At 38.2% G+C, this 13626-nt stretch overlaps 1 protein-coding gene across 1 annotated transcript; it reads left to right on the forward strand.

Moving 5' to 3' along the window:
* The first annotated feature begins 3886 nt into the window (after positions 1-3886).
* Positions 3887-5485, forward strand: LOC143612617 (uncharacterized). The gene is made up of 3 exons (XM_077086561.1): positions 3887-3940; positions 4027-4102; positions 4728-5485. The coding sequence occupies exons 1-3, from the start codon at positions 3887-3889 to the stop codon at positions 5483-5485; spliced, it is 888 nt and encodes a 295-aa protein (XP_076942676.1).
* Positions 5486-13626: the final 8141 nt, after the last annotated feature.

Genomic DNA, 13626 nt, shown 5'->3' on the forward strand with positions numbered 1-13626 from the left:
TACCGGTTCATTCGCTATCAGGGCCCATTCAAAATACTTTGTCTCCTAAGAGAATGTTGACACTTTGCGGAAACATCGACCGCTAACGAAAGATATTTAGACCCGATTCCCAGGGTTAGGGTATTCCCTATTACGTAATGAGCCTGTGGCCTATCGATCGACCGGATTTAAGCAGCCTTCGCATTTCCTATTGAGATACAAAGTCTTCATGTAAGCCTTCTTGGCCACTCACGACCTTGGCTTTTTAGAGAATCATGTTCCTGTCTTGTAGGACTTGTAGCTCGGCATTCCACCGGGCGGGTTTTATGCTTCCAGTTTCGAGTGTATTATCGAATACTTATAGACTTATAACGGCTCATAGACGCGAGATGTACCTTATGGGGTGGGGTTGGGGGGAGAGTCCCATGGACATAGTCCTTTCAAGTAGTGGTTGATTAGTCCATGATCCATTGGATGGTTGGTGCAAGGTGATTAATGGAAACACCTTGATCCTTGTCGTTCTTGCCCTTTGCTTCAGGGCCTGTCCCTTGGCGTAGTCAGTACTCCATACTTTTGGGCAACAAAACTTACACCTGTTCACTATATATGGCAGTTCGCTAGGGCCTCTTTCCTCATCTATTTTCTGCTCACTCATATGGGTCCTGGGCTCACAAAGGGGGAGAGATTCGACTGAACATCTCAACCATTGGCGTAAATTTCACCCAAATCCGATCCTCAGTTCTTGTTCACCCCGGATGATCGTGTTGGTTGAGTTGTGACCTCGTACAATCATGCCGGGTGAGCAGCAACCACTTCGTCACAATACTTACTTATGGGCTAACAAGTCACACTTTGGCCATATGTTTAAGTGAAAAGCCAAATAGTCTTTAGTAAGAGTAGGGAAAAGGCTTGAAAAGCGTATATTAGGGTCCCCCCGCCAGAACCACACGTACAAGGTTTCCCTTCATGTGACTCGTCCCTGCTTTTCTATTCCATTTTGCTGCCAATTAAGAGAATCGGTCTCGTTCAAGTGATTCGTCTTTCTTCATCTATATCAACTACCACACACGAACCCATCAAAAAGGATTCCAGCACTCTTCTCTAAATAAGAAGCAGAGCGCGCCCTTACCTACAACACTTCCCTTTGTCGGGACTTCCATGAAATGAAAACGAGCGGCATCACCCCCAAAAGGGATTGCAATTTTAGATCCTCGGGAAATCCCTTTTCTTAATACTCTTATTCCTCATTCATCTGGAGCTGGCGTAACCTGGGCTCATCATGCTATACTCGCGGGGAAGGAAAAGCAAGCATTTTACACCTTTCAGGGAATGGAATATTATCAAAAGCCCTCAACATTTTCGGATAATATTATGGTTCTACATTTTTCTTAGCAAATGGTTTTCATGGTTTCAAATTGGGATGGGGTTATTAAGGATCCAATCACCACCTTTAATCTATTAGCTAAAATTTTGTGATTATTTTGTATATGATATATAGGGGTGTGTTTTTTAACTGTACTCAAATACTGAACTCGACACAAAGCTAGTCGAACACGAATTAGTGAATACTAGAAAAATCCGAACCTGAACCTTAAATAGGTCAAGTATCGAGTCATTTTTTCTCAACAAAAAACCCAAAAAACCATAAATACGAAACCTGAAAACACCTGAACATTTACTGTCTTTTCTTTATAGATGCGTTTTGGTTTGAAGTTTTTGATTATTGAAGTATTATGTTTTATAGTTTGCTTTGTGACTTTATAACATTATTATTTTTTTTTGAACGTCGAATTTTTTTTAATCTGCGTCGTCTATGGGACTTGAACCCAATGCATCCCTCTCCCAAACCCCGATGTTTAAAAACTTTGTTTTTCCAATGAATCACCACCCTATTGTCTTTGACTTTTAAACATTATCATATGATTAAATTTTTATGATATTTATTTAGTAGCATTATAATATTTTGTAAATAAAAATATTTTTTTACATTTAAACCCAAATACCAAACAGCCTGACCCGCCCTAACCCGAACCCTAGCAACCAAAATTTAAATGGGCCAGTTATCAGATCAATTTTTCTTGATCAAAAACCTTAACAAACCCTTTTGAAAAACTCAAAACCTGAGAAATTAACCTAAAAACACACGTTATGAGATGAAGATCAATAATATACCGGAGTCCTTCACTTTGGGAATCATTTCAATAAAAGCTGAATTACATTATATATACATCATCTGTGATTGGGAAACAGAAAAAAGTCTATGATTTTATCGACAGCAATGCTTTAAAGTACTGTTAAAAGACTTTAATGAAGACACGAACATGTGAGCTGTATATTAAATGCATCGATTTGTACAATTCATTTTTTCAATTGTAAGCCTTTTTACCGTTCCAAATGGTATTTGAATGCTATATTTATAGGCATTTATCTCTCTTTAATTAACTTCTTTTAAAATATATTTTTTAACCGCTATTTGAATTACGACGGGTTATATGTACAACCAAAAATCCCTTATTTTTTTATTACACGTCACGTGAGACTTGAATCGAAACATCTTCCTTTTAAGTTAAAAGTCTTTCATTAATTTACCTTAACCATTTGAACAAGAGAAAATAAGCTCTTTTAAAAGAATGAGAGAATTGTCATTTTTGTTCATATAATTTGTTTTGTTTATCATTTCCGTTCAAAAACAAAAATTTAGTCATTTCTGTCCTCGTGGTTCATTTCTTGATATTTCCGTCCAAATCACTTACTCTGTTAGTTCTAGTTTGTTAAGTTAGGGTTGTTTGGTAGCCTCTTAACAGTAATTAAGAATGGCTCATAACCTCTTAATGGTTAAGAGGTAGCCTTAAGTCTGAATGGTAAAGAGGCTACCTCTTAATGGTTGGTTAACTCTTAACCGTTCAGACTTGAGGCTACCTCTTAACCATTAAGAGGTTATGAGCTATTAAAAGGTAGCCTCTTAATGACTATTAATAGGCTACCAAACAGCACCTTGGTATGTTAAGTTAGTATGAAATGACAAAAATACCCTTTTAATTAAATAGAGTAAGCTGTCATTTTCGTCCCTGTGGTTTACTCACATTTGCCACATCCATCGAAAATAAATTTATTTTTAGCTATTTTCGTTCTCATGGTTTCTAAAAGTTGTAATTTTTATCCACTTTACTAGCACCTTTAGCCTTCGTCAATTAAGATGGGGTAATTTGACAAGAGTGCCCTTACTAACATCATTTCAATAAATTATATATATTGACAGGATTCGTATGTAGGTTAACAAAACCAATTAATGCAACGGATCCTGACAATATATTTAATTTATCGAGATGGTGTTAGTAAGAACACTCTTGTCAAATTACAGTATCTTAATTGACAAGGGTTAATGATATTAGTAAAGTGGATGAAAACTACAACGTTTAGAAACCATGAGGGCGGAAATGGCTAAAAAATAAATTTATTTTCAACGGATAAGACAAAGATGAGTAAACCACATAAACAAAAATGACAACTTACTCTATTTAATTAAAAAAGTATTTTTATCATTTCATACCAATTTAACAGACTATAAATAACAGAGTTAATGATTGGACTGAAATAACAAGAAAATAAAAGCACGACAACAAAAAATAATTAAAAAAAAGTTGGATGAAATAACAAAAGCAAGCAAACTACATAAATGAAAAATATCAGAAATGGCTCCCTAAAATAATTAAGAAACGCAGAGTAGTTGGAACTGCCATTGGATTTATGACCTGTCACGTGACACTAGTGACGTGTTAGTTAATTGAGTACATTCATATGTGGGGCGTGCTGACGTGTCTCCCACCCTCCCACCTCACCACCTTCGTTATAACCTCACTCACCCTCTCACTTTAATCTAAATTCAGACACTAATTTCAGTAAAGTTATGGCAAAACAACCAGCTGTTTCCGGTGATAACACCACCTCCGACCACCTGCAGGTAAATATGCTCATGCTCCGTTAGTTATATAAATTTTCTCTTCCAGAATAATAATAATAATACTCATGTAAATAATTGCGTTTCAGACATGGATTTTGAGAGTTTATATTCACTGTGAAGGATGCAAGAAGAAAGTCTTCAAAGTTCTTCAGAGCATCGATGGTGATTCGCCTACTATTTCCTATTTTAACCTCTCATTTTTGGCTTTATGTTATATTTTTCCCAAGTACCGGTACCCGTACACATACTAGTACCGTTCGGTAACCACTTTTTTCAAATTCCGTATTCGGTATTTTTAGTATCGTTACTGGATTTTTTTTTTCAGTATATAGTACTGAAAAAAATGTAAGTTTTTCTTGGGAATTAGTTTCTGGTATCTGTACCTTTCTGTCTATTCAAAAAAAAGAAAATGATAACAGTTTTTAGGATATTTTATATGTTTTGGTATTGATGTTTTGGTTTCTTAATTACAAGGAATTTGATATGATTTTTGTTCTTTGATAAATTTGTTACAAGCAAAGGGAAACCAAAAGGTATCAGTTACCAAACCAATACATTCGGTACCCTAGTATTCAGTACTAGGGATGAAATTGGTATCAAAAATTGCAATTTTTTGATATCCGTACCAAAAGTTCAAAACATGCTCTTCCTTATTTGGTACCCAATTAATTTTGTTTAAATTCGGTATTTGTATTTTCGGTAACTGCACAATACCGATGTCATCTATTTTAGATTTTTTCTTCATTAGATTATGAGATTCTAAATGTATCTGATTTGAAATATTTAGGCGTTTATAAGACGGTCATAGACGCAAAGGAGCACAAAGCTACAGTTACCGGATCGGTTAACGGTGAAACTCTCATCCAGAAGCTTCTTAAATCCGGTAAGCACGCCGAGATTTTACCCGAGAGTTTCGCCCCCGTGGCTGCAGATACCGCTTCTGGAAATTCAAAGAAGGAGAAACATAGCAACAAACAAAACGACAGCGTACCACCAGCAGCTGATGATGCTGAAAATGCCAACAACATAAAAAATGAATCCAAAAATGATACTAAAGTTGAAGGAAGTGATGGCGGAAACGGTCAGGAAGAAGCCGAACCGGCTGTCTCCACCGCTGACTGTAATGGTAACGTAAGTGGTGGTAAGAAGAAGAAAAACAAGAAAAAAAAAGGTGACAATAATGAGAGTAACGCCCCACCAAAAGGTGATACTGAAGGCCTACCGATGTGCAATCCAGCTGCAAAGAATGCACAGAGTTCCATAAATTATCCATCGGTAGGCCCACAGGTACCTCAGATGGTGTACTCAGCACCATACGAGGTACCACCGTATCACTACTACCATACTCCAGCATACGGAGTGAGTTACAGTACATCATACCCCAGTGCGGGGTCCTCATACTATACCCCACCGGTGTACGGATACGCGCAATCGCATCCGTCGGTTTATTATCCTGTGCCACCGCCCTCATCGAGTTACAGTAGGAGCGTGTTTGATGACAATGATGATGAAGGTGGTGAGGGGAGGTGGTGCACCATCATGTGACGTGAGCCTAATTCTGTTGGGATCCTTGTTACAAAAGAAAATATGTAGTACCTAAGTTTGATGTAGATATATAATTTTGTATTATAGTTTGAAATAGCATATGTGACTATAATGTGAAAGTTTTGCGTTTATAAATCTTATTATGTTGTAAACAAACGAATCGGCTCGGTTAGGCTTGTAAACAATCGAAGTTCAAGTTTTACCTTGGCTTGGCTAGGTTAATTTGATTCGGTTTTGACACTTAATATGATATGAGATTTTAATGTTTACATTCAAGGTTTTTTTTTTCATGATACTGTAAGTCTTCTTACCCCAGAATTAATCAGTGAGAACCAGAATTTCGAGTATGATCATTATGTCTCTTCAAATATCTTGAAACTCGATCAATCTTGAAAATATTTAAAAAATAGCTCTGTGTATATATTTTTTTTTACTTCAAAAATCTTGAAGCTAGTTCGGTTTTGAAAATAGCTCTAAGGCCCCACAGCTTTAAGGCCACATGGAGTGTAGTGTTTTGGGAGAAAACCAAATCTCCCAATTTCTCCAATTTTTTCCGAAAATTGGAGGTGGTGTTCTCAACTTTCCCGTATGAAAAGGCTACAAAAAAGTACCAATTTCCCCCTCTTCTCGAATCCAGGGATGGGGTTTCAAGTTTTTTTCCTAGTCGATGCTAGTTTTTCCCATTGCTTTTTTTCGGAGACCACTCTGTGTGCTTTAAGAGATCTATTCGGTTGTAAATAAGCCTGCTTGATTTGTAAACATCTCAAATTCAGGCTTGATCTTTTCACGCCTATGAGACTTCTATGAAAATGGTGTGATTTTAATTTTCAAATACACAAAACTAACCAAAGTATTACCTGGATTTTCATTTATAATAAAAATGTTCGGCTCAAAGTAAAGATGGTTCAAAGTTCTAGAGTATTAATCGGGTCGATTGCTATTCTAGAGTATTAACCAAACCGATTGTATAGCAGACGGTTTCATTCAGACCTCGTCTTAAATGCTACTAATTATTTCGTACAAGAATTTTATTGAAAATCAATATCTTTGCAATAATGCTTAATGATGGTAAACACTAAAAAGGTGATTACCCACTAGGTTATTCAAATCAATAAAATAAAATCCAAGAAATGGACCCCAATTAGAGGAAAGTGAATACGGTGCTGTTAGCCGCGCAACTTTACGCGTAAAACCCATCAAAACTATGTAGTTTTGATTAAAAAAACCCCCTAAAAGCTAAAAAGAATTAAAACACCCATCAAAACTAACGCTCTGCTCTTATGCTTCATAATAATATATGCTTGCATAATATCCCATCTGTTCCAAACTTTGCACGTGAACACGTTGCATTTATCTTATCCGAGAGTCGAAAGTTAACAGTCCTCTAGTATATTTTATCAATATCAAGTTATCCAACCTTATATTTGATTTCTTCTAAAGTTTTGCTTATCGTCTCATGGGTTAAATTAAGGGTAGCTTCGGTCAATTCTTTCTTGAATATATCAAAGAGCTTTCTAGTGTAGCATTGACTTGCTTTTTTCTCTATCATATTTACAGAAGAAAGATTTGTCTCGGAGTCTATGGTCTTGAAGTCTTCATCGTTTTCGAAACCCCTTCGGCACGCAATAAATTTATCATACTGGATTACAAACTCATTCAACATGGTATTTGAATTCACAAATCCATAAAAAAAAAAGAATGAATGCTCTCACTTCTTCCACTTGATGTCATGCCAACAAAAAAACAACCTTTCAATAAGGCTTTAGCCCAATACTTGCGTTGCTTATACATCTCTGTTATCCAACTCCCACTTTCAAATTGGCATTTACCACATAAAAATTCCCAATGATTTTCAAATTCTTCAACAGTATTACTCTTTATCCACTGCTTGTATGCCTCTTCAACATCACTATAGCGAACTGTAAGTGCTCGAAGATGTTCAATCTGATGTTTCTTTATATGCCATGAACAGAAACGATGTCGGGTTTTTGGAAAAACTCTTTTTAATTGCATTTCCAATAGCTTTGTCTTGATCAGTAATTATTGCCGATGGATGCTTACCAAACATGCACTTTAAGAAATTTTGAAATAACCATTCAAAAGTCTCTTATTTCTCATTTTCTAACAGTGCACCGGCAAAAAGCATGGACCGGCGGTGATGATTCACCCCGACAAATGAAGCAAATGACATCATAAACTTGTTGGTCATATACATGACATCAAACACAACAATGTCTGCAAATTTTATATAAGATTCTCTTGATCTCCCATCTGCCCAAAAAATATTTCCAGAAGACCCATCATCAAATAAGTCCACAACAAAATAATGGTCGCGGTTTTCTAGCAATTTATCTTGAAAATATTTAATAAGGCCATAAAACTCTTTACCCTTGTATTGTTTTCGTTGTTCACCTAAGATATCGACACATTGTTGTTAGGTATTAAACAGAGTCGGTACGAAGCGGAAACACAAACACACGCGCACAAACGAAAGCAATAAATAAGAGACATGAGATTTTTACGTGGTTCGGTTAAGACGACCTACGTCCACAGGCTGCAACTAGGGTATTTTTATTAAGCACGATACAAAGATAACAATACATGACTAGGTATATATATAGATAAAATTTAGGTTTAGTAGAGTATGGACCAAGAAAACTCCAATGGGCCATCCTCCATAATTAAACGAGCTGTCCCTTTTGTTTTCTAATCGTCAACCAACGAACCCGGCCCAAAGGCCTTCACTAATCCTAACAATCTCCTACTTGAAGGCCTTGCGATAAACTCTAGCCCGACATTCAAGTACAAAGCAACCCAGTCGTCAGTAATATCAGTAATCTGTATTACCAAGTCTTCCAAGCTTTCAGTTCCCATAAACAAGCTAAGACTTACCCCCTAGTTGCAGCGACCCCTTCAACATCAAGTACTAGAAGGGCCAGTTGAAGCTCCACCGAGGTCCAACTCATCAGCCAAAACTGATCTGTCCTCCATCTCAACTGATACGCACGATCCATCAGTTCCAGAGATAACCCGAGAACTATAACCACTCTCCTCTTTTAGCAAGAGTTTCCCATGAGAGATTTTATCAATCGGAATAGCGGTCTTCAAAACCCAACGTTGTTTTGTAACTGTTCCCGGAACACAACCCGCGCTCCCACTGTCACCAAACCCCTTACTTGTTTTAGACCTCCGACCCCGTTCAGCTTCAATCACCTTGGCACTAGGCTCCACTCTTGCAAATTGAACCTTATTTTGTGTCACACCCTACCTTCGGGCCTAGGCGTGTGACTCACAGTTGGTACCACTTTTGTCAATTTATCAAAGTTTGCAGCGGAAAATGTTATTTTAAAATATTTACTTTCATAACATAGGGAATTAAATACCCTTGTTTGTTTTACAAAATTACTTGTTTAAAAACAAGTTTAATATATATATGCCTCAATACAAAATTAGCTGAGCCACCAGCTGTAAACTATGCCTAGTGTTCTTCTATCTCTACTGGCATATCCATCACTATTCCTTACTCCTGGTTACCTGAAAACAGTTTCAAAATACGTCAGCTATATGCTGGTGAATATGCTGACTCAATAAAACATTTTCACAATTCGTAATGACACAACACCAATAGTGTTCAACGACTCAGTTGGTCTCAATCTCATCTCATCGGAACTAACATACGCACAAACCACATAATCGGACTTCACTCGCCCTAGAGACAGTCACTTGCCTCATGGTTAGTATGTCTGTAGTGTGCCCACTACAGTACATATAAGTAAGGATCCAGACACATGTGTATTTAGCCTGAGTGTTTAGTACTACCTAGTATCAAAACGTTTTAGAGGATTTGAACCAACCCTCATGCAAATATTTCCATAACTCTTTTACATATGGATAACAGTCCATAGTTTTAAAGAGTAAATATCTTTTCAAAATATATAGTACATAGACGTATTCACGTCATAAAACATTTCACACTATAAAAAGGTTTGGTTGTATCACCTTTTGTTGATTTCAAGATTTCTCACCAACAGATGTCTGATCTTTATCTCGGACCTATAGTACGAGAACAACATTCTATAAATAACTAGATCTATGATCTAGCTTTAGACCTTAAGTCTAGTTGCATAACATTTACCTTGATATTCATTTCATTTTATAAAACATTTATATACTACGTTTCTTTATCATGAAGAAACTTATATTCATTTCTTCATCCATAAGATATATCTTTATAATAATATTTTATTCATAATCTTATCTTATGAAAGCTACATTTCACTTATTATTTAATCAATGTATAGACTATACCCCTGACTAGGGTCTAAGCCATATAATTAAATAATCGGGCAGAACCCCTACCTTGTATGGCTTATCTATTAAATGCTTAAACTTCACGTGGGTAGCGCTCCTACTTGCACGTACTTCTAGACAACGAGCGTATCAGGAATGACGGGATTTTGGCACAAAAACCGAGGTAGAATGTGTGTGATGTGATGGGGACGTCATCCCATGGGTGGCTATTTATAGGAAAAAATTTATGCATCTTCGAGTATCGCGAAGTTGCTTCGCGTATCGCGAAGGACAAATGTAGCCGCAATTATTATTATATTCCTTCGCGTATCGCGAAGTTGCTCAATAGCTTTGTTGAGTCAACCACTAGACCTGCCACGTGTCAGCACCAGATGAAGTTACTTCATGCATCTTCGTGTATCGCGAAGTTGCTTCGCGTATCGCGAAGGGGCTAAATTTTCATTTTCAGTCCTAGGTCTTTGGTAGCTTGTTATAGTTCAAAAATACTAAAGCGGCCCTTATGCGGCTCGCGGCGATGCGAGTGTGCGAAGTGCAAAGTGCGCCATCAAAACGCCACATTGCGCCCATCACCCGAGTCCGATTCCATGCACGTGCGTGTCGGGTGCTTCGCACCCTCCGCTAGGACTAGTGAGAGTGGTTAGCCATACAAGAACATTATAATGGAAAACTCCTTCCTTATAAAGTGTTTTCAATTCTTTCCCACTTTCCATGTGGGATGGAGTTTCCTTACTTATTCTCTTAGCATAAAAATGCCTTCATTTCTTTATCTCATTGTTCCCATTACTTTTCTCATATTTTTTGTCCTTTATCTTTATAAATTTGTCAAATTTGAACAAAAAATTATGGATGTTACACTTTGCCCCTTCGACTCAGCGAACTCGACTTTGTTTTGAGGGACGGTCATACTTCCCTCAGTAGGCACTTCCACCATGTATAATGAACCACACCTGTTTCCACGAGCAATAACCAGACTACCTTTAGTTACCTTCCATTTACCTCCACCAAACTTTACTTCCATGCCCAGTTCATCCAGTTGACTAACAGAGATAAGTCTTCTCTTCAACGATGGAATAACCCTAACATTCTTTAAGTTCCAAACGGTTCCCAATGGAGTTACCAAATTAACGTCCCCCATACCCGTAACATTAAGAACATCACCATTAGCATTACGTACCTTCCCAAAGTTACCAACCTTTAGATTCACCATCGTCTCCCCGCTGTGCGTAGCGTGAAACGAAGATCCGGAATCCATGACCCAAGAGTCCACCAGGCTATCAACACTACAAAATAATGCCTCGTCATCACTGACGCCTTCATTAACTTGTTCAGCAGTGTTCACCTCAGCAGGTTTTCCATGTAATCTGTTTGGACAATCACTCTTAACATGCCCAACTTCATTACACTTTCAGCACTTCACATTCTTCCGAGTTCTAGACGAACTCCTCCCCCGACTCCCACCGCTCCTGCTATTTTCGCTTCCACTGCCTGCATAAAACATATCAGAAGATGATCCGCCACTCGTGCTTTTCTGGCGAACGTCTTCACCCAACACAATGTCTCGGACCCCCTCAAATGTCAAACCATCGGCCCCCGCAGAACTAGTAATGGCCATTACAGTTCCAGACCAACTCTCAGGCAAAGAAGATAAAAGTATAATAGCTTGAGTCTCGTTATCTAACTTCATGCCCACAGAAGCTAACCTGGACATAATTGAGTTGAAATTATTAATGTGACCCGTGACTGAACTTCCCTCTTGCGTCCTTGTCATAAACAATTCCCTCATCAAGAACACCTTATTGGCCTTAGACGGTTTTTCATACATATTTGACAAGAGCTGTCATCATACCACGAGCCGTGGCTTCTTTCATGATATTAGAAGCAACGCTCCTTGTCAAAGCCAATGTAATTTTACCTCTAGCCTTTTTGTCCTTTGAGTTCCAAATTTCTTATTCAGCTTTGTCCATATTATCCGGCTTTTCCTCCAATACCATATCCAAATCATGTTCCCCAAGTAACGCCTCTATTTGCATTTTCCACCATGCAAAATCAGTCCCGTTAAACTTGTCGATTCGAACCTTCCCGTCTTCAGACATCGCAAACGAGAAAACAAAGAAAAAAACCAATAAACAAAACTCCAACCAAAAAACCCTAAACCTTTCTTGTAACCCGAAACTTTTGTCAACAAATACCCGAGCCACACAATCAAAGCAAACCCGAATACCAAACTGAATCTTGACCCAGCCTGTGCCAACAGTCCAAAACAAACCCTAATCAGAAACAAGAAACGAGTAAAACTGATTTCTCCTAATCGACGGTTGAAACAGAGGTGGTAGACGTCAGTTTCCGTTGAGCGGCTATCAGTTTTAATCCGGCAACAAGAAGCAGTCGACACTACTTCTTTCTTTGATTAACAGTCGAAAAACATGATTGTGACACGGGGTATTCTCCTTGACAGCGGCGACGTAATTCCCGTAACAAAAACAATGACGTCTCCAAGGGTTTGTCAAAACCCTAAACCCTAGAGGACAAAACATACGGCTTCTATTTTTGTTGACGTGAACACCCCCAAATAATTTAACAAATATATTATTTTAATCTCCAATAGCAAGAGCACAAAAAATAAATATTACTTCCTTCTTTCCTTTGCTTCACGTTGCAATCCACCAGAAAACAATTTTTTTTTTGTGTGGCTTTTAACAGTTTACGGCCCTCAATAGTTTTTAGCGTATATTTTAAAACTTGAAGATATAGCCGGTCTCGTCTCAGTGCACTAGTGTGTTAACAAACCCTAGACTCTGATGCCACTTGTTAGGGTATTAAACAGAGTCGTTACGAAGCGGAAACACAAACACACACGCACAAACGAAAGCAATAAATAAGAGACACGAGATTTTTACGTGGTTCGGTCAAGACGACCTACGTCCACGGGCTGCAACTAGGGTATTTTTATTAAGCACGGTACAAAGATGACAATACATGACTAGGTATATATATAGATAACATTTAGGTTTAGTAGAGTAGGGACCAAGAAAACTCCAATGAGCCATCCTCCATAATTAAACGGGCCGTCCCTTTTATTTTCTAATCGTCAACCAACGAACCCGGCCCAAAGGCCTTCACTAATCCTAACAATTGTTTTGATGTAACATCATTTTCACTTGGATTTTCCATAGTATTTACGACCTTCTTGATTTGACAAGGTCTGAACTCGGATTGACCAAGTTCCAACATCAGAGATTTGCAAACCAGGTGAGCGGTGAAACTTCCCATGAGACCTATGTTTCATTACCTTGGTTGGAGTAACGGTTAGTTCATGGTTGTGTGCATTGTTAAATGCATCAACGGACCATTTTTACCATCTTTACCTTTTGAAATTCGAAGAAACGCTTCAAATCCAGACATTAAATTCCTACGACGTTTCTTAGCTTCTCCCGCAGAACCATCACGCTTCAAATCTTTAAAACCCACTTTATTGCATACATATTTCTTTCAATAATCCTCGTTGTTGTCTTATTTTTATAAGTCTCACATTTACGTATTCCAAAACCATGTAAAAACGCATAGCCATTAGGCTATCCGCTATGGTGGGGGGCTTCGAAGCCCCTCAACAGTGTCACGTCAACGCCACGTCATTGCCTCGTAAAAAACGGGGCATCGAAGCCCGTCGGGCTATGGTTTAATGCCTCTTGGGCGCCCCCAATATATATATACATATATATATGTATGTGCGTGTGAGTGATGAAGAAAGGAGGACCCACCACCACTAGCACTCGCACCGGTCGTCCCAACCCCGCCTCTCCCCTCCGCGCCCCACCGACGGCACCCCGCGG

The sequence above is a fragment of the Bidens hawaiensis genome, unplaced genomic scaffold, assembly GCF_021521415.1.
Source record: "Bidens hawaiensis isolate Kalapana, Puna unplaced genomic scaffold, B.hawaiensis_p1.1 tig00035059_1, whole genome shotgun sequence".
NCBI classification, from domain to species: Eukaryota; Viridiplantae; Streptophyta; class Magnoliopsida; order Asterales; family Asteraceae; genus Bidens; species Bidens hawaiensis.

Excerpts from the sequence above, each read along its gene's own strand:
- LOC143612617 (XM_077086561.1), top strand. The coding sequence starts at position 3,887 with ATGGCAAAACAACCAGCTGTTTCCGGTGATAACACCACCTCCGACCAC. Across the intron at positions 3,941-4,026 it reads CCACCTCCGACCACCTGCAG|ACATGGATTTTGAGAGTTTA; the intron begins GTAAATATGCTC and ends ATTGCGTTTCAG. Across the intron at positions 4,103-4,727 it reads AGTTCTTCAGAGCATCGATG|GCGTTTATAAGACGGTCATA; the intron begins GTGATTCGCCTA and ends TGAAATATTTAG.